The sequence below is a fragment of the Orcinus orca genome, chromosome 19 (genome assembly GCF_937001465.1).
Source record: "Orcinus orca chromosome 19, mOrcOrc1.1, whole genome shotgun sequence".
In the NCBI taxonomy this organism is placed as follows: Eukaryota; Metazoa; Chordata; class Mammalia; order Artiodactyla; family Delphinidae; genus Orcinus; species Orcinus orca.
The window spans coordinates 52,299,374-52,320,795 of NC_064577.1; the positions used below are offsets into that span (position 1 = coordinate 52,299,374).

The window sequence follows — 21,422 nt, forward strand, 5'->3', positions numbered from 1 at the left end:
TCTGGGCTAGGAAAACTGAGGGAGCTCAGACAGCAGACTCCTGGTTCACCCAGGCAGCTGACCCCGCTCCTATACCAAGTAACCAACAAAGTATCTAGCTGGCTCTGTTTCAGGGTGGAGAGCAGGGGTGTGGGCAGTGGGCCACGGTGCAAGATAGGAAGACTTTTTGACCCCTTTCTCCTGTGTCCAGATGAGGATCCAGGAGGACAGTGGGCAGGCCCACCTATCTAGAAGCCAGGGAGAAGGGACGTCTCCAGCTTGGCTTCTTCCAGCAGGGGGAGGGCCATCCAGAGACTAATCCAGCCAGAGGAGGCAGCCTGGGAGACAGGAGGCGGCATGTCCTGAAACACGCCCCTCCGGAGGCTTAGAAGACAGGAGGGCTGGTGGTATTTGCCCAGCCCCCGGCTACCTCTCACGAGCCTGTGTGCCCAGGAGGCCTGCAGCTTGAGAGTTGGCCTGAAGGGAATTTCACAGTAAGCAGCTCTTCTTAGGCCTACGTTGCCCCTCCCCTCTCAGTCCTCTTCCATCAAATGACACCAGTATCACGGTTGAGAAGGCACTGTATTAAAATGCAGCTCTAAAACCCCAAGTCTCGCGTGAATAGACACTTGCCCTCCTAATGCCGGAGCCCCAGCTCAGAGTCACCCTGCAGACAGTCCCCAGCCAAGGGTGAAGGATCAGGCTGTGGGTTCCCGCCGAGGGTGCAGCTGGCAGGCAAGAAGCACCTGGTCCTGGGCTGGTCCTTTCTCTCTAGGCTTCTGGACAGTGGATGCTGCACCCTCAAAGGCTGAGGGCATGGAGGGGCCGGGTCTTTGGGCCCCTTGGTCAATGACTCCCTCTTTCTCTGTGGGCGGAAGACCCAGGCTCCAGAAAGCATGTTAACAAGCCAATGGGATGGCCCGAACCCACGATCTCCGGGAATGCTCTACCCAGCAGCGGCTCTGCTGCTCGGGAAGAAAGGGGCAGGGCACTGCGCACGCCAGCGTGCCGGCGGCTGTTCCCGCTGTCTGATGGTGGGAAGGCATTAGGGACAAAGCGATTTTCTTCTTTCAGGAGGTTCGCACTGCACACTGGCTGGTTACACAGTAAAGGAGGAGGCCCTCCCCTCCAAGCTGTGACCTTGAGAGGAGAGGCAGGGGGAGAAGCACGACTCTGAGCCCCTGACCTAAGGGTGCTTTCTGTTCCAGTCACCCCTCAGTCAATTTTCAATGGTCTGTCTCCTTGGAGGTTGCCTCCAGGCTCATTTTGAGGGGCCAGAAATGTCCCACAGGCCAGGATCAGTTCAGGAAGAGGGGATGGGACATTATTCTTAACGGGCAAGGACGCCTGTCTCCTGCTCAGCTAGGGGGTGTGTGTGGGGGGGATGGGGAGGGAGGGAGGGGTCTCAGTATGTGCTGCTGAATAAACAGTGCTGAGATTTATACATCGGACGTTCTGACTCCTGTCCCAGAGGAGGACAGTGTCCTGCGAACACCCTGGCGTTTTTGCAGCAGAAGCTGTGAGTGCCAAGTGGCCTTGGGCGAGCCCGGGGCCAAGCTGCAGTCTGGGGGCTTGCTGTGAGGGAGCAGGGTCACTTTCCCATCGGCTGCTCTGGGCAGCGCCCACAGCGGTGGTTTAATACTGGGCAGGCTCCTCTTTACGCCTTGCCCTGTCCCCCAGCATCCTCTGGACTTTCTGGGTCCAGGCAGCAGCTATACTCAGGGAGGCAGCTATGGTGCAGAGAAAGGGAACACTGGACTTGGAGTCAGAAGACCTGAGTGTGACCCTGGCCCTGACCTCTGGCTACATGCCTGAGTGTCAGCCCCTCACCGGTTGGAGTCCTCACCTGCGACACGTGAGTGCTGCCTGCCCTACTCAGCCTGACTCTTCGTGGGCTGTGGCGAAAACGCAAAAGAGACGGTGCTCTGGAACTTGTCGAGTACAAAACAAACACACCTATATTTGACACAGCTGTCTATGCAGAGCCCAACAAGACAGGTACCATACGCAGATTTAGGAAAATCTGATGTAGGAGAGTACAACTCACTGGCCATACAAATCGGGAAGTGATTCCCAAAAGGCTCTATTTCATCCACCTGGTGCACTTAATCACCTTGGACCTGACGCAAGGACCTGGGGACTGGGGGCAGGAGAGTGAGGACACTATATCCAGAGGCCAGCGAGGGAAACGCATTGGCATTAAATCTGGAGGTACTTCGCATCAGATAAAAGGAGGAACTTCCTGCCCATCAAGGGAAGAAAACACCTTCATGGCTGACCCAGGAAAGCCATCCAGAGACCTTATCCAAGGCCTGTCCTGCGGGCTCAGACTCTCACCTGCAGGGGCTGGACCCGAAGCTCGTGGGCCCCTCGGGGTTTCACGGCAAACCCAGGAGACGCCTGCCTTATGGAGGGCTTACAGTCAGCATGTGGTTCTGCCCAGCTGCCGTCAGAAGGCGCCGGGCTGAGGGTGGAATTCGTCACCGAGGGTGGGGAAGTTGTGGGGGAGGGCAGTGAGAATCAGGACTCACTGTAGGTCTAGGAAAGGTATGGAAGTCCCAGTACTTCTGTATGATCCCAAAGTGATGCCACTGGACCTGGGGCAGAAAGCTAGGGCCCAGGGCTCTAAGCGGGGGGCACCCCTGGGAGGGCGCCTCTGGCTCTAAGGCTTGGAAAGTAGGTTATTACTGATCCAGAGAAAGGAACTGTTTCCAAAGTCTTTTCCAGATGAGCTCAGGCCACATATCTGGGACCAGCCAGGGCCCTGCCAAGTCCCAGCCTTAGGCCTGGGTCCTCGTTTCGTGGGTCTCACGTTTCGCCAAAAGGCAGGGCCAGCCCTCGAGACAATTTCAATCATCTTCTTGGTGAATTATGTGTTGCTGCCAGCTTTAATCTCAGGAGGGGGCCTCGAGGCCCCCAGGACATTTCTGGGACAGAGTGTGTCCTGCTCACAAGGCAAATGCAGGTGGTGGGCCCGTCCCCAGCAAGCCCAGCTCAGAAGGTAACCTGCTGCCCAGCAGAACTCATTATGCCTCCCACAGGGACAAGGGAGGGGAGTCTGGTCTGGGCTGACGGTGTCGTGGCCCCGTTCCCAACCCCCAGCTCCCGCAGAATGGAGGACTCGGAGCATAAGCCGGTGTGATATTCTTCGAGGGCAGGGCTGCAGTTAACTCATCGCACTAGATTTTAGGGGTTTTTGTTTGTTTTAGAGAATTTAAAGAAAGCGACTGAAAAAGGAATGAGTAGAGGGGCTCTGCTGATAGGCTGATGCCAGAGAAAAGAGGCCAGAGTCACCGCCCCTCCGACACTCACCTTGTCTATATCATGCTTCTCTCCGCCCGGATTAAAACTCCACAGCAGCAGAGCCTGTGTCTCATGTCAGCAAGGGACCCCTCAAGGCGGGGGGCGTGTGGAAGGCGGGGACCCTCCGGGTTCTCACAGGACCCTGTGTTCTCCAGGGCAAGAGCAAGCTGCCCGATTCCCCTACGACACGGGGGGCCCAGTGGATGCTGGGTCCATAATGCCAGGTGGCCGTCAGAAGCGGAGACCTGCCTCTGAACAGCCCCTCTCCTTGCTGGGGGGCTCTGAAGAACAGCAGCCAGGCAGCCGAGGCCTTCCTTGAAACAGAGTTGACGGCCCCAGTCTGCAGCCTCACTGTGCCCTCTGGAAGGCGTGCCCACTGTAAATTAATGCAGGTGGTCTGATGGGAAAGGTCAGCCTGAAAAGATACACCTGCTTCTGATAACGGAAGGAGAAACCCTCAGCTGTGAATTACCAGCAGGGCAAGGAGGGAATTGCATCCAGCAGTCTGCCAGGCCACTGCGTCCCAGGGATCCTGGCTCAAACTTTCCCCCTAGAGCTTAGCCTGGAGGTGGCAGAGGGAGATAGAGAGGGCCAGCAGTTACATCTAACCTGGGAAAACTGTATGACACACTCAATTTAAGTCAAATCAGTTCAGGGACCCAGAAGCAGGGACAATCAATTTTATATACAACATTTTTTTTTTTTTTTTAAGCTCTGCTGAAATTCAAGCTATTTCAGAAGGCAAGGAGAAGACATACTTTAAAACTGGGGGAGGCTTGAGAGAGCAATGTGATGGTATTTCTTTCTCCCTGTCTCCATATACAAACCAGTATATTACTAAGAAGGACAAACTCAGCCTGGTATCAACAAGTCTGGAGACGCCTGGATCATCATAAATACCGCACAGGACACATGCAGAGTGTCAGCTCATTCACTGGGCGGAGGGAGTCGGCGTCACAAACATCCCGACTGTCGGTTTCAGTGGTGGCAATCTTAGAAGACTGCGGTTTCTGCTTGTTTGCTCAACACCTAGCCTGCTTCAGACTACGGAGATCAGTGTAGATGTCCGTTGGTTAGTGCTGGCCTATCTTAAGTGGGGAATTGATGGACAGTGGAACCTAAGACTTGCGACTCATTATTTTGTAGAATGGTCTCAGCTTCCAGTCAAATCACATCCCCTAAAGAGATAACTTCACTGCTGGTTGGCTCCAAAACCCTCACATCCTGGGTTACTAGTGAACCGGGATACTCAGCTACCACTCAGGTCAGTGTGAGGAGACAGCCCCAAGCACACGCAGAGGACCTATATCCGAGGAGGGCTTTGTGGCCGGTACTTTATACTTTCTCTTGTTGTACAATCTCAGCAGAAAACATCTCATTCTCTTTCCATCTCGATGCTTTTTTCTTATCAGCCCTGATTCGGGTGTGGGTGTGTCTCTTCCAACCAAAGGACTAGGCTGCGTTAGTCGGGATGGAGGGAAGGGGGAGGAAGGGGGTCAGTGGCTGGCTACCGTCTGCTCACGGGGTAGATGCAGTAGCCTTGAGTGGGCCTGGGCCCGATGGCCAAAGAAACCAAGCTTTTGTCATGAGGGCAAAGAACGAACTTTCTGGGGCCACCATCAGGTTCTTGTTTCTCCCAGACCCCAGGGGTCTTGGGGGACTGACCTTGTTTGCATGTTCTAAGGAAGAAGGGGGAGAGGGGCCCCAGGGAAGGAAAGGCCACGACGTGAGTCCCTGGGGCCGAGGTGGTACTCGCTCTGCCAGTGTGAACTGTCTGCCGGGCTGCAGCAGCTTCCCCAAGGAAGGGACCCCAGTGGCCACTCCAGCTCAGGCCACAGGAGTGAACGCAAGGTGGTGATCCCGATTCCTCTGGGATACAAAGCAGCCTTTCAACAACACTTCCGCCCTGAGCCTCTCAAGCGCTTCAGAAGACGAGGGAAAGTCAACCCCAGAGACAAATGTTTATGGTTTGACTGAAGCAGGCGGTGGGTGTTTTAACACTCACATCCTGCTGCCTCTTCCCTAAGTTAACTGGTTTCAGATTCCAGGCCCACACAGGTTAGAATGGGCAAGGAGCAGCACATGGGCGATGCCAGAGCCTCCCATTCCAGCCCTCCCTGACCTGAGAATCAGAAGGAAAGGAGGTTAGGGAGTGTGCGGCCTGGGAAGGACTCCCTCTCTCTCTGTAACAGTTCTGCTGCTCCTAGTTTAATCCTGAGAATCTGCCTGGCTGTGTTTTGCTCGGGTGACCCCCTGTGTCCCCAAGGCACACCCACCTCTTTATCTTTCCAAAAAAGAAACCAGTCTGGCTTCTCCCCGCATGGACCCAGGCGCCCCAGCCGTGCTGTGTGCGCTGTGCGTGCTCGCTTTCTAATTCTCACCCTGCCCGCCCCCAGCCAGAAGGGTTGGGTCCTCGCTTGTGTCTTGTAAGTGATTCCACTCACTGCAGCCCCAGCGTACATTTCCTTCACTATAACTATTGTTAACAGGAAACGCTATGAAACCCAAGGCCGGAACTGCATCCTTGTAGTATCCTCGGTCACGATGAAAAGCTCGGAAGGAATAGGTGATGCCCTGTCCCAGTTAGCAAAGGTGGGGCAGGGGAAAGCCTCATACTAGTTCAGGCAAAACGGGGTCTGGAGGCAAGGGGCACAGGGTTCTAGAAGCTGTGGTCTCTCGGGGTGCCAGGCTAGAAAAGGAACTAAGGTTCACTGAGCACCTACTGCGTGCCAGGCGCATTGGCAGGCGTTTAACACCGTCCTGTTCACGCTCCAAACAACTTGTAAGATGGGTTTTATTGCCCTGGGGCTGCAGACGAGGAAACCGAGGGCTGGGGCCACGAGGGGATGTGTCCAGGGTCTCACAGTGCCTCAGACCGACTGAAACCAGCTCTCACTTGGTCTCCAGGCTACTCCCCCGGGCTGCTTTTTAAACTGAATCCCGCTGCCCAGCTGTCCTTCCTCGCATCAGAGTTTGACAAGGTTTCTTCTGTTTATTTGGATATTTCGTGGCCTCACAGAGGTCACAAAATCAAGGACAAGGAATCAAAGCGCCAATGTTGGAATGCCAGCTCCCGAGGGCATGGGTCCTGCTGCCCTTTCCAAATTGGGAGCTCCCTGGTGGCGGGGGTGTCTCCCCCATCAGACCGGGGGCTCCCTGAGGTTGGGCCATGCCTGCCACAGGAGACAGGGGTCAGCCTCTCACCTGAGGACTAGACCACCCTCCTCTGTGCCACATCCCAGAACAAGACCGGGCACGAAGCAGGCATGCGGCATCGCTGGGGTCAGGGGGAGGTGGAAAGGGCACTGCCAGAGAGAAAGGAAGCCCTCCCACCCTAGAAAGTGCAACCAGAGGGCTGGTCTCAGTCCCCGAAGACTCCAGTCTGCTGAGGGCTGTCCTGTGGGGAGCTGGCATGCCCTAGCACCCTCAGTACTTACTGCCTGATCACATTTCATGGAAACTCACTGTTTGGGGCTCCAGCAGCCAGGGGGTGGAGTGGGAAGGATGCCCAAGGGGCAGCCCCTTGAGGACCTGTACAAAAGGCTTTCCACTTGAGCAGCCCGTCTTTAATGATTATAAAGGCACAGGAGTTTAATCCATGTTTGATGTAAGCGCTAATAGCTCTGTGTCCTTGAAGTTCAAAGCGGGCGCATGCATGTCACTAATTGGCCAAGCATGGCGCCATTCGGCTCCCTCTCATGTTTCTAATTAGGTCTCTAATAACAAACAAACTCCGACCTTACCAAAAGGCCCCCATTCATCAGACAGTCAAGGAGGGTGGCTGCTTCCCTGTTTATGGTTGCTCCGGGCTGCTGGTTCTACGGGTACATGCTTGCAATCTCAGCCAGGACAGGGCTGTCCTCGGGGGGGGAGGTAGGAGAATCCATCTATGAGGACAAAGACCCCTTCAGCCCATCCTGGAGGGGTGGCTTTCCTGGCCCTGCCAGGAGGACCAGTGGTGGGCAGGAGAGGCCTGGGCTCCAAGGCTGCCGGCTAAGGATCCCCGACCCGCTCGTTAGAGGAAGCTGGGGTGAACCGTCTGGCTTGGCTCTATTTATCTGTCTCTGAGGTAGGGAGGCTGATGACAAAGTCACAGAGATGGCGTGAGGCTCCGTATCTAGCAAGAACCTGATGGTATTTGAGTCCATGGTTACAGGATGGACTTGCCTGGGGAGCTTTTAAGTAATGCTGAGGCCTGCCCGCCGTGCCCCCCACCTCCCGCCATCCCCCTGTAGCTTCTGATTGGATGGGTCTACAGTGTGGCCCGGACACTAGGAATTTTAAGAACTCCCTAGGTGATTCTAACATGTAGCCAAGTTCAAGAACCACTGCGTTCGCCCCAGTTCCGCAGTTCATCAACGACAGCTATTAACAGGTCCACCTTTATTAGTGAATACCATCCAGAATGCCAAACCCTAAAGGGTTAACCAACCACACACGAGGATGGATATCTGACTATAGGGTTTGTTTTGTTTTGTTTTGTTTTAATGATACACAATTCTGGAAATACGTCTATCCCTCTCATTGGCTTCACACATTAAAAAAACGTGTGACTGATTTTTTCAAATGCATCCCTACCAGTTGCCTCATCACTTGGAAGCCCCTGGCTTTCTCTTCGGTCACTCCTCTCGGATCTTAAGGCACTATCACTGTCAACATTTTGCTCCCAATGATAAGGGATCCAGAGCTTTGGAAACAGCAGCAATACAGAGCTATAGAGCTGAACGGTGCCCAAGACCCCAACAGTCTGAAACCCTTTGCCCCCAAATCAACCAGCTTGCTGTTGGCAGAAGCCAGACAGGAACCAAGTCTTCTGATTCCCTGCTCTTCCTTCTACGTCCTTGTCATCATCTTCTTATTCTTCTTCTTCCTCCTCCACCTCCTCCTTCTCTTCTCCTGCTTCTTCTTAAAAGCTTCTTATCATCCGTATCTGATTAATCCACAAGGTAAACCGTCCCCTTGGATGGGGAAGGGATATAAGGGATGCCTCTGAGCTGTTTCCGTCTCCAAGGCCAGATGCCAGAAGTTGTGGGGTCAACCCCTGAACAACCAAGTAACCTTCTAGCAAGTCATTTCCAAGTCTGATTTGTTTCTCTTCAAGCCAGGTGGGAGGGGAGACACTGAAATCTCAGGGGCTACCTCAGTGGAAGGCTTAGAGACTATTTTATGCACCTGGCGCTGAACAACCTAGACCCAGAAAAGTCGAACAACGTGGCCAAGGGTACATAGCAAAACTGGGCGAGAGGTTTCTTCCAACTCAGGTCCATGTTTTCTGGTTTTGCTGCTGTGTTTGTGGTCTTTTCTCTGGAGGCTGGGTTGACACGACCAGACTCTTCTGCCTGGGTCAGTGACTCCGGGGCATCCTGGGTCCCATGTGTCGGTAAGGCTGAGCATCTCCTCTCCCGGCCAAGACGGGGAAAGCCTACCCTCTGCACGTTACAGTCAAAAAAAACTTCCAGAAAGAGAGGGGAAAGCGGGGCTGGGCAGCCTTTGCCTCCCACAGTGGGCTCTACCACAGGCGCACAGGTTTGCGTTAACTGGACAGACCATTTTATTAATATTAATAAGTAACTAGGAACAAAGGGCCCATTTATTTTTAGCTTTCTCTAATTGCGTAGTAATTGCTCATCAACAAAACAAATGAGCCCCTGCTCATGGTACTGTTGCCATGGTACTGGGAGCCCAGCCTCCCTGCAGGACGATTGGCAGAGGAGCCCACTGCTCCCGCCTCCAGCTCCGCCCCTCCCAGCCACTGGCTTAAGGCAAAGCCCCAGCAACTGGGCGGCCAATCCCCTCCCAGCCTCAGGGTTGGGCTGGGCTTCCCAGAGACCTTCCAGATTAAGTCCTCACAGCTCACGTGAAGGGATGTTAACTCATCCCTACCGAGAAGTCTTGCCCAAAGCGTCCTCCCCTGCTTCATGGCCTAGTTTCCTCCAGGCAGTGGCTAACTTCCTTCAGTTTTGTTTTAGCTAAAGGCTCCTTTCTAATAATGATCTTTAGCCTGGCTCACACTTACCCGACCGTGCCTCCTCTGGGCCTCCTTTGTGTGCCTTTGGTCTGAAGAGATTCAGAGACCAGAAGCCAGATCGGAAATGTCAGCTAAAGCCAGACAGAACCGTGATGTTAAGTCTGCAAGAGCAGAAGCAGGTGCAAATACCACATATAATGCCTCCTGAAAATGACTGGGTTCTCTTCTCCTCCACCAGGGATATGGAGAACTGAGTTGATGGCAGCGGTTGGTTTTTGTTGAGGGTATGTTTCAAAGATGCAGAGCTTTGCAGGTATGGCAGGACTGGTACGATGGAGCGTCTGCTGACAAGCGCTGTCCGATGAGACAGACCTAGGCTCAGATCCTGCCTCTGACACCTCACACATGCTAAGCCACAGGTTTTGTTTTGTTTTTGCGGTACGCGGGCCTCTCACTGTTGTGGCCTCTCACTGTTGTGGCCTCTCCCGTTGTGGAGCACAGGCTCCGGATGCGCAGGCCCAGCGGCCATGGCTCACGGACCCAGCCGCTCTGCGGCATGTGGGATCTTCCCGGATCGGGGCGCGAACCCGTGTCCCCTGCATCGGCAGGCGGACTCTCAACCACTGCGCCACCAGGGAAGCCCTAAGCCACAGCTTTTAAACCTTAAAAATGGGAATGGGAATGACAGCACCCACTTCCTAGGGCTATGAGAATAAAATGGGATAAGGGAGGTGGGCTTAGCACAGAACATGACTCACTCATAATACATGTGAGATATCATTAACATATTACTGTTACCATTATTTTATTATAATTGGCTAGGAAGTGTCTTTAGCATTCTATCCGTCACTTGCAAGATATCCTTCCCTCAAGGGGCCTCCCAGGTGGGTTTGAATTTTGAGATGCCGGCTGGAACCCTCTGGTCCATGCCATAGAGTGGATATCCCTGTGGCTCTCTCATCCTGACAGATCTAATTGCAACAGCCAATCACAGCTGTTCAAAAGCATTATTTGCCCACCTCCTGTTGTGCAGGATCCCAGGATGGAAAGGGGAGACCTTTGTATTTATTAATGAGCATCCAGGAACAAAGGGCCCCTTTGTTTTCTGCCTTCTCTAATTGCACAGTAATTACTCATCTATAATAAGAACGAGGCTGACTGCCTCCCGGAGGATTGATGGGTCATATTGTTGGAGAAGGCAGGCACCACTCTGAGATAACGTGCAAAATATCTTCCAAAGACTCAAAACCCTGCCTTTCATTGAGGAGAACTCACCAATCAGGAAGAAGACTGAGGACACACGATCACATTGAGAAGCTAGAGCGAAGGAGGGGGCATCCCAGGGAGGGTTAATTGGGTGTGGTTTCCTGGTGTTCTGAGCCAGTTTTGAACAGAGGGACCAAAGATGAGGACAGAGGGAAAGGGACTGGCAGCAAGGACGAGGGCAGTGGCTGCCATGAGGGCACAGGAATGGGAACCAATAGCCCTGAGCAGGTAATGAACAACAACTTGCTGGCAGAAGCAAAGGAGAATTGCTGGAAACAAAGGTGGACTCCCCATGATGGAATGCCCTCCAGGGTCTGCATTGCTCTCCTCCCCTTGCTCCAGACCACAAACCCAGCACAGCCCCAGGGCTTAAGGGGTCAGATTGGGCTTTGCTGGGCCACTGCCAGGTTGATCTTCCTTACTTGGTTCTGTCTTTACTGAGTTCCATTCCACTGCCATAAAGAATATGAGCCTCTCTCTCCCACCAATATGACTATATCAATCGGGCTTTCAAAGTCTCCCTCTCCCAGACTCTAGGCTCTCTCTACCTCTTCAAGCCTATATCCCCACCGCCCATTAGACAGCCTCCCACTGTCCCCCAACCAGCATGACGTGGAGCCCAGAGTTAATCAGCTAATGGGGAAGAGTAAAAGGCCCACAGCATCTCTTACTGGGCAGCTATATATGAACATTTGTGGAGTGTTTACAATTTCATGGTTTGCCACTTGTCCTCATGCCTCCCCTCTTGTCTCTCTAATCCACCCTGCTGTCTGGCTTGTCTAACAAACAAATCTGATGGCACTTCTTGGTTTCAGGCCTCTCTGAGGCTCCCAGTCACCTAGGTGAATCCAGGCTCTTCAGCATGGCACTAAGGACCCCCTGCTCTGACTCTGCCCAGCTCTCTAGCTAGCTGTTGCCCTCAACCCCAATGCATTTTATTTTCTAGTCAGAGTGAACCATTTGCAGGACTTCAAAATCACTCTGCTCTTTGCATAAGCTGTTTCCCCAGGCTCCCTGGGGAGCTCCTATCTGTCCTTTAAAAGTATAGATACTCGCTCCCCCGTGAAACCGTCCTCGACTTCCCCCACAGCTCTGTGCTCCCCCTTTACTGGGCTTAGGCATCATATCGTAAGTACACATTAGCCTCCATGCTAGGCTGGGAGAGCCTCTAGGGCAGTGACTGTGCTCTGGAGTCATCTATGAGCTTCCAGGGCTGCCAGCATCAGTCTCTTTCCCCCCCTTTTATAGTACCCAGCCTTTGGAAATCCATCCTTCTTCCACCGTGTCAGAGCTCCTTTAGCTCCTTTACCTGGGTTTAGAGGGGTCAGATCCCACCCTCAGTGACTGCTTCCTGTAACCTAGGCCTTAACCAAATAGCACAAAGTTCTGGACTTTTGCTAGAATCCTGGACCACCTGACACCCCTCTTCTTCTAGACAGGGTAATGTGAGTCAGGAAACTGCTGTAGCCATTTTGCCATCATAGGAAACCAACAAAAAGACAATATCGAAATGAGAAGGAGGGCAAAGCTAAGAAAACTGCAGAAGATGAGCCCTGAACACATGAAGCTCACTCTTCCAACAGAGCTTCCAGGATGTCAGCCAATAAATCCCCCGTAATATTTAATCACACTGAGCTGGGTTTTCTGATACAGCTCAGAGTACCCTGAATCAAGGCCTAGGACGGTGCCTGTCACATATAATAACAATGACTGTTGTTGAACACTGAATAAATATCTGCCGATTTAAACGCCACGGCAGACGTGCCCTGGGTCTGGTTCTGAAATCTACGTCTGAAAGGTTGGCCTGTGAAGTCTTGCAGCCTCAGTCCTCAGCCAACACAGAGCTGGCAGCCGAGGCTGTTGGGCTTTCCCAGGACGTTCCTCTATGTGCAGGGTGTCTGGGCGGCAGGTGAGTCCTTCATGAACAAACATGGTTCCTCCCAGGGCTACTTAAAGGAGGCCAAAGACCTGGGTTCAAGTTCAGGGTTCTTTACCCTTGACCAAAACCTCGCTAAACAGGTAACCAGCTGTGTGACTTTGGATAAGTCATGTGACCACTCTGCAGCCCAGCTTTCTCATAAAAACAAACATGTAAAATTGAGCCCAAACCTTCTGCCTTTCTGCCCATCTCACGGGGTAGCTGCGGTAATAGACGTGACAGCCTTAGCTCTGCAGGAACACAAGGAACCATGATGTACCCAGGTATGTGCTCCTTTGATGACTCTCATCAACACGTGGGTTCACCAACTTTTGGAATATGTGCTGTTATAGAGCTCTCAAGGGCACCATTCTTCCCACCCCTCCTCCAGACAGCAGGGCCTGTGCTCCCAAGCCAGCATGTGAGAAGGCCAACCAGCTCAGGGGGCGGGCACGGATGTGTCACCCACTGAAAATAATTCCACTGATTTAAAAGACCATTAACATTCTCCCACTCCATTCACTTTAGGATTAACTCATACTTAGGTCTGGGCTTTGAGGCTAGTCACTAAATGCACTAGAGTTGATTTATCAAGTGCATGGTATTTCTATTACAAAATTATTGATTAGAGCTGATGTATTTTATCCTCAACAGAGTTGGTCCAAAAGCCCTTGGAAAATGAATGAAGATGAGGTCAGAGGTGGGCAGCTCTGCACATTATTATAAATTCACTGGGGTTACTGAAATCCAATGCTGGACTCTTTACGGGCAAAGTCCTGGCTCTCCCAGAAATGAAGATTTTAATGACAAACTGAGAAACAAGGTGCCCATGCCCAGAGCGCAAGGCAGTGACTGGGAGATATACGTTCCGGGACAGTCTTTCAAGTATCTGGCTGGTTAGCAGTCCTAACAGGTCACAGATTTTCTCTCCCTCTGGGCTACTGTGCTGGCTCTATTCCAATGAGAGGGTGTCCCCGTGACCTTACCCACAGATGGGCCATCTTGGGGTCACAGCCCCCAGAGGATGCTTGCTACTAGCACAAGGGAGCCTGGGCGGGAAAGAAGAGATGCCTGCACTGCAACCCTGCACCCCACCCCCCTTTCCTGGACATCGGATTCTGCTAACGGAGGCCTAGGAAAGCCATCTTTAGCAATAAAGGCAGCACAGTGATCCATTTTCCTTTTTTAAATGAAGCTGACAGTGCCAGAAACAATGCATCGTGGGAAATAGGGGCTTTCAGTGGAAGGAATCTAGATTCTCAGACCACTGAAGGCAAGAAGTGTTACCTGCCTTTATATGCCTTGGTGCCCGGCACAAAGCAAACCTTCGGTACAGGCTTGTTGAAAGCAACACCTGGGAACCCTAAGGCTTGTGCCGCGACCAGTGCAGACAATGTCCGCACTCCTCCAGCAGCTGGAGGAGTGAGTGGACTCCCTCAGCCCCGAACACACAGGAGGCAAAGGATTTCACCGGGGACATGGAAGATGTCCTGAGATAAAAGTGGGGCGGGTCTGAGATCTACTCTCCTCCCCAAAGTGTTTACTTTATGGCTCAAGTTAAATGATTTATTCTATCCCCAGACTTGAATTTTACTGGAACAGAAACTCAGGGACGTCCAGCCAAAGGGCAGCAAAGCCAGACCTAGGATTCAGGCGGGGGTGGGGGGTGGTGGGGATTTTCTGCTCTCTCTGCCTCTGTCCCCACCCTCTTCTGCTGCTCCCCATTCTGGGTCAATCTACGGCTTCAGCAGCCCCGAAGCCTGACAGTTCCAGCTTCTCCCTCTGCCATTGCCCACTCCTACCCCCATGAAGACTGGGCTAGAAGGCCGGCTCCTCCCAGATCTCCCTTCCTGGGCCTCGGGGCCCTCAATCTGGCCGACCTGCCGGCTCACATTCAATCCTGGTCCACCCCGACTGGGCCACATGCCACGGGCTACCATTTTGCACACTCTTATGGGGACTTCCTGGGCTTCTGTCTCCTCTGCTAATAGATGACTTGCACCCTGAACGTTCAGATCCCACCTGCGTCCTGCAGCGTTGGGTCACAGCCACCAACCAGCCTGGCTTTAGGAGCAGGTCCCAGGTGGCAACTACTGCTTCATCTTCCATCAACTTACGAAGGTTAGGGATGCCTCCAAGAGCTCTAAGAGACCTCTGCGCTGTCTCATGATTTGTCACCACAAATGGAGGGGAGACAAAGTGTCCAGAGATGGCTGACTGCACACGCCCTGAACCCAGGGCAGAAGCTGCAGGACTGGGAAGTCTTCCTGGGGCGATGCTGGCAAACTGTGGCCTCCTCTTTGGATATTACAGGCCCCCTTCCTCCCCTCCCCTCCCCTCCCCTCCCCTCCCCTCCTCATGAAGCAGTGCCAGTAATCTCCACAGCAGGAATGTCACCCCTCTCATCCCACTTCCCTTCCGCCTTTTCTCCTTTTACCTTCAGCAACCGTAAGAACAAATGCCGACCTCGACTAAGACCAAATGCATCCCCTGTCTGCAGACTAAGGATCTTGAGATCTTAATCCCTCTCCCCATCATATTTCATTTCCCCTCCAACCGTGTAGACAGGGCTGCCACAAGGACCTGAATCCTTGAAGGGCTGGATGTGAGCTGGCCAAGGACTCAAGGAGTAGAGGGCTTGGAGAAGCCTTGCTGCTAGGCCTTAAGAAGTAGAAAAAGACCTGATCCGTTCAAGAACCACAGGAGGAAGACAGGAACAAGGAAGAACTGTAAGACTCCCTCCAACCCTGATTGCATTCTCTCTCACTATAGTTGGACACTATTAAGAGAGATCTCTGTTAGGAAGGCTAGAGCTGAGGGTGGTGACCCAGTCCTGGACTGGGGGAGCAGGGAGTGTGAGGGGAGGTGGTGGTGGCTGATGGCGGGAACATGGATCCAAGCCCTTTGGCAACATTGAAAATATGGAGCCCCTTCTCTTCCTGGCCCCCACGCTATCCTGCAGACACAGCCGTGCTGTGCCGAGCTGTCCGAGGCCCTGTAATATCAACTCAACAATGCATGTTCTACAACTACGGCTACGGCTACCAGTACATCTACTACAGTGCATGCATTTAGTTCAGTCCCACAGAGACATACAATCTAAGAACAGGCAGGGGGTGTGAAATGTTTTACTGGACAACAGGTGTTTCAGAGTTGTAACTAATAAAAAAAAAATCGAAAACGAAAGTGTACAAAAAAAGACATTTCTCGAGAGTTGGATATGAGTTTGTTTCTTGAACTGTTTCATCTGAACAAGCAAAAACATGCAAACCAGCTGGTACTAACAGGAAGCTGGACACTGAGAGAGGATTAATAGGTGTGGACAAACCTTCCCGCTGAGCGTGCTCAGAAGAGTGTTTGAGAGGAGGTGTGCAGATCCTAGTGTAAGAGAGGCGGGAGAGTATGCCTCAGAGACACTCTCACCGCAGCCCCAACCAAGCAAGAGAAAAGACAACAGAACATGACTCTCACACTCACCACCACCGTCAGGAGCTCATGTCACTAGATGGGAACAAAGCTGGCAAGTGTAAAGCACAGTAAGGGGTCCTGGCTGGGTGGGGGCTGGGCTGGGGCCGGGGCCTAAGACTGATACACGGACCCACCCGCGATGCCACCCAGAAATCCAATAGCCTGGAGATTCGAACCATTTCCCTCATTTCTCTGGGGGAGCCGTTTACCAAACTGGATTTAGGTTTGGGGGAGGGGCATGATGGGGCCACTGGAACTGAATGGATACGATCAAAATAAACAAACAAAGTCTCGACTGAGCACAAGAAAAGATGACGTTTCAAACTTCCGGGTGAAGGTAAAAGAAAAGTGACACTGATAGTGAAGTCATCTAGGAGTCGCCGGGACCTCCCCCTGGGGGTCACCCGAGCCCACCCACCTCAGGTCCGGGGCAGGCTGGCCCAGAGAAGTCGGCTGAGGTGGGTGCAGAGCTCCAGGCCCAGGGCCCTCCTACCCTGACACCGTAGCCCTGACGGATGCCGTTGCCCAGCTCATCAGAACCGAAGCTGTTTGCTTCCCACCCCACGGCCTCCGGCTGGAGCTTCTGCTCAGGAAGCTCCCCCGGCGCGTCATAATAAGGAAGGGAAAACCCACACAAAACTGTGGAGCTGGAGAAAAATGAAAGTGCAAAGAGGGCCTTTCATAGTCCACCTGATCTCTAAGCCAAGCCTGAGAGCCCCTGGGGAGCAGAGGCCCTGTTCCCCACTGTTCTGAGTCCCCGGCCAGATTCAGCATGGGACCAAGCCCAAGGGCGGCACTCCACAGACTTCCTAGACCAGCTTCTCCCTATGAGAGAATGCAGTTGAACTTGTAATGCCCCCCAACAGCCGAGGCTGCGTGGGGGGGGGGTGCTGGGGGGCTGAAGGAGCATCCCTGTCCCCGGGGGAGGAGCTAGGATGGGTGGGGCAGGATTGCAGGAGGCGGTGAAGGTAGACCAGGCAATCAGCCCTCAGTGAGCCCCCCTGCTGGCCTGGGCCGATGCGCACACCCAAATAAGTCTGTGTAGCCCCTCCCATACATGCCAAAATGCCACCCAGGGGCCACTATGACAGGTAAATAATTGGCCATCCTGCCAGACTTGGAGTCCAGATCATTTTCTAGGGGGAGGGAGGGAGGAAGGGGAGAGTCCTTACAGGTCAAAATGCACTAAGAGAAAGACAGGTGGAGATCTTCCTTCCCCAGCCTTGTAACCCGGCTCCAGGTTCAAAGGGGGTAGGGGGTGGGGGCCGAGCTACCCTGTCTACACGTGGGCAGGTGTCTTCCAGCCTGGGCAGTGTTCTGACTTGGGCAGGCACCGCCTGGTCATCGCCCTCGGGCACACCCAGGCTGCACTGGGGGGTGCCCTACAGCTTCCTGGCCGAGCCTGCATCCTGGGGTGGGCACCTCCGAGCTGAGGATTTACTCCTGGCACTAACCCAGGCTGGTGTGGGCAGGGGGTCTGGGAGCACACTCCTGAAGAGAATTCACTAACAGTGCGGTGATGAGCATGGCTGACCTCGAATGGCCTGTGGGAGACTTGGCTCCGGATGGAAATGGCTACAAATAAAACACCACTGGTCCTGAAAAAAAAAGGGTGGCTGGAGATGGCTCTGACCTTTGGGGTTAGGAGTTAGAGGGGATGGGTGGCACTCCCGCCTGGCTCTGGGGGTCTGGGAGAGGGCAGGGGTGGCAGAAGGGGGCAGAGACCATGGGGAGACCACTCTCAGACTCTCAAAGAACCCCATGCTGCCCTTTAAACTTGCCATGAAGTCAAGGAGAATGGGGGTGGGGAGAGAGGCAGGGTTAATTTTGGGTTAAAGTTTAGTTTCATAATCCAAGTTACAATAAGAAAGAAACTGAACGGAGAAAACAACAACCAACAACACTCAGAAATCTCAGGATTTTTTGTTGTTGTCCCTTCCCCCAGGCACAGGTAGGACAGAGGCCCGTTTATCATGATACCAAAAAGCTCTCAAGTTAAAAAACCAAATGGAACAGGGAGACACTAGGCAGCTGTGCAACCCGCCCCCAGGGCAGGGGGACCAAGAGACGCTGGCCAGAGGGCCGGTGGGAGCTTCGGCTGCGCGGGCGGGAGCCGAGGAAAGGCGCCCGGTGCCCCCGCCCAGCTCTCTGGCTAACGCCCTCAGCAGCCCCCTGAGAATTCCCTGGCCCCTCCAAACAAGCCCCCAGCGGGTGGCTCAGGGGAGTGGGTCCTTTGTAGCTTGAGGCAGTGCCAGTTTGCATGGAACGGATTTTTACTGACATTTCCAAAGGGCCTCACTGTGCCAGTCTCTTACCACCGAGGGTTTGGGTCTTTTTGGCGTTTGCCCTCTGGGCTTTTAATGCCCCGTTTCCTGGTACCCTCAGCAGCACCTCCCTCCCCCGGCCCTCCTCAGAGCCCTGTTGCGTCAAACTAAACTTCCCTGGGTGCTCCAGCGGCCTGGCCGCGGGGTGTTGGGGGAGAGCTGCAAACCATGGTTCCCGGGTTTAGGAGGTGGGGGGCCTCTCGGTGGCCTGGGGGATGGGGGAGCACGCAGCAGAAGCCCTGCTTGCTCAGGAAGGCAGAGGGCATCTGGGGGAGAGGGACAAAGGCCCAGCTCCAGCCTGAGCCCACAGTGCCACTGGGGAAAGGTTCCCAGCTCACCCCAAGGGTCCCAGACCCCCTCAAAGGTTGCATTTGGAGACCAAACGACCTGGGCAACCTCATGGGAGGGAACACCCCAATTCCCTTGGTGGCTAGAGTCTCGGAGCTCTCTGGTCTCGGCTCAGAAGAGAGTCTGGGATGCCCCGGGGGCTTCAGGAAGAGCGGCTTCACGCCCTGGGGTCAGGGTTGGCCTCACGTGTGACCCTCAGGGACTCGGGGTTTAGCCCCGGATCAGCGAGCCCCCTTGCCAAGGGCAGCAGGGGCCAAAGGGGCGGGTTGCTCCCAGGCCAGGACCACACGGATGGACTCTGAGTCTCCCTTGGCAACCTAGAGCTTCTCTGGCTGGGTCAGAGACTCGAGGCAGGGGGCCTTGTGAACCAGCAAAAGCCAAGGAGGGAAATGCCCACGGGTGCCCTGAAGCCGGCTGTCAGGTGAAGGGGCCCGTCCGAAGTCCACAAGAAATCCATTTTTCTCTTTCGAGGGAGGGAATCATCATCTACCTTTGGTTTGCGGTCCCGGGACTGACCCCCCGCTGGGGCCGCCCCCCGCCCCCCTCCGGGCTGTGCTGAGAGTGGTGGGCAGACGCAGCCGCACATCCAACAGGGCCTTTACCTTCCCCTGCACACTGGGCATGCCTGGGAGCCGCCAGGCCCGCACACCTTCCTACCTGATCCTCGTGCTGCCGCCACCGCTGCCGCCGCCACTGGTCCATAAGCCGCTGCCGGGAAGCCTGGCAGAGAGAGAGGAGCTGGGGTGAAGGAGGGTCCTGGAAAGGGCCACGGACAGATGCGTCTCACAGGCCATGTCCCCCGCCCCGACACAGAAGACAGGGGTGGGAAGGGAAGTCCATGGGTCGGCCTTTAGGAGGGACATGGATAAGCGGCGCTCAGGCTTCTGGAAGGCACAGCATCTTTAGGTGTGTTTGATTGCCACACATTTGTCACCCGGGAAACTGGTTCTAGACGGCACACCAAAATAACGGAAGAGAATGAAGAGTAACTTCTCTCGAGAGCAGGGCGAGCTCCCTGCGGCCCCTGCACGGGCACCTTGGTGATTCCCCAGGGCTTGTCAAGAGCTGGTGGGGTCGAGCATGGCCCGGTCACAGGCAGGGGTCCCTGGGGTGCAGTCAGCCCTCAGCCATAGGCAGGAGGCCCTGAGGGTGGCCTCTTGACACTACAGGCACCTTGGCCAGGAGACGGCTTAAGCCTAGCCGTTCTCCTGAGGCCTCAGGCTGGCTTGGCCGTCTTGACTCCACACTTCAGTGCCAGCAGCATCACGGCCCCGGGCCCAGGGGTGAAGCATTCTGGGGGGCCAGCTCGGGGAGGAAGTGTGGGGCCGCAGAGACGACGTGGGGTGGGCCTGTGGCTCTGGAGGCACATTAGGGGGATCTAGATCTGGCCCTTCTGTCTGAGCTCCACCGTCCCAATCAAGGTGGCACTGAAGGGTCTCCTGGGGGTTCTGATCTGACAACGTACCAGGCAGCAAGGCTGTCCCAGCAGTGGGACTAAACGTCAGAAGGACAAGGTGACCCAGCGTGGCTGCAGAGTGTCCAGGTGAAGGAAGGGGTGGGCACGTCCCCTCCCCCGGGCTTCTTCCGGCCACTAGCCTGTGCATGCACAGCCACGCCCTGGGACACACACAGACACACTCCCCCACGCGTGGGACAATCTACCTCCAAGCAGACCCGTGTCCGGTGCCTGTGGTTTTAAATGATGTGCCGGAAGCCAGCAGCAAGCAAACAGCCCAACGGAGGGGCTCAGCGTTGGCCACTGAGCCTTCCAGATAAGGAGCTGCTACAGGACGAGGGCGGTAAGGGAACATGCACCGGGGAGCAGGGGAGGAGAGAAAGGAGAGAGAGGGCCGTCCCCCAAACACAGCAAACTAGAAGCCCGCTAAACTCTAAGACTATTGCCCTAGCTACACAGAACTACTGGGGAGGAAAGAAGTTCAGAAGGGAAGGAGCTATACTAGAAACGTCAGGCTAAGCTACTTCAAATGCCAATGAAAAGAGACATACTTGCATTTAAATATGGTAATAGGGCTGTTGAAGGGGGAAAAAGAAAGATCCAGGTGAAATAAATGTACACAGCGATGACCCCTGCCAGACCAGGGAAGGGACTCCCCCACCAAGTCCCCTCCCCATTTCCTCCAGGTAGGATCTAGATTTCTGAAGATGTTGGTGCTTGCGCAAAGTGCTGAAGGAAAATAAGGAAGATGTCAAGTTATTTCTCCCCATCCCAACGCTACACCAGGCTCTGCTGCAGGCCCGGAGCAGGGCTCAGGGGACCCTGAGGGAGAAGGAAGAGGGCGGGGACAGGAGGAAGGTCCTTATTCTTTTGTACTCTCTCACTTCTTACTTGAAACAGGTTTCCTTGGAAGCATGAAAAAAATGGTGGTGGGGGGAGGGAGGGGGGACAGAGCTGGGGGAGGGGAGTTGAGTCAGTAAGAAGACTTTTAACAAAAGCTCTCTTTTCTGGAGTTGAGTGCATTTTGGACAAAAAGTCCAAGAGAAAGAGAGAGGAAAGAGGGAGGAAAAAAAAAAACCTGATCCAAGAAAGGAAATGCATTATCCCTAATCTCAGATAAAGGCTCCTGCTGGAGACTGCTCAGCAGATACTGCTAAGGGCTGAATTTAAACTCAACCATCAAAACGGGGCTAAGCGGAGTGACAGGTGTTGGGGGCGGGGGAGCAGGGGAGGGGAGCCCCCCAGTGTGCCCAGAACAGCAGAGACAGCCCTCACAGCACCCACTCTGTGGCGACACAGCCCGCCGTTCCCCCATCCCCCCGTGCAGCCTGGCCTCCTTGGGAAGCTCCTAAGCGAGGAGGAGAGAGCGCTGCCCCAGCATCCTGCCCCGGG

The 21,422-nt window shown here is 54.3% G+C and overlaps 1 protein-coding gene across 8 annotated transcripts in view; it reads right to left on the reverse strand.

Moving 5' to 3' along the window:
* Window positions 1-21,422, reverse strand: part of MSI2 (musashi RNA binding protein 2) — a 389,547-nt gene that overhangs the window by 11,141 nt on the left and 356,984 nt on the right. For 3 of the 8 annotated variants that reach the window (XM_049701558.1, XM_049701557.1, XM_049701560.1), the window contains exons 11-12: window positions 20,582-20,605; window positions 19,232-19,294 (exon numbers count right to left, since the gene is read on the reverse strand). In XM_049701558.1, the coding sequence (XP_049557515.1) occupies window positions 19,232-19,294; window positions 20,582-20,605 (87 nt within the window). Of the gene's footprint in view, window positions 1-15,762; window positions 15,813-19,231; window positions 19,295-20,581; window positions 20,606-21,422 lie in introns of all 8 variants that reach the window. The other 5 variants (XR_007473301.1, XM_049701562.1, XM_049701559.1 and 2 more) reach the window with 3 other exon arrangements.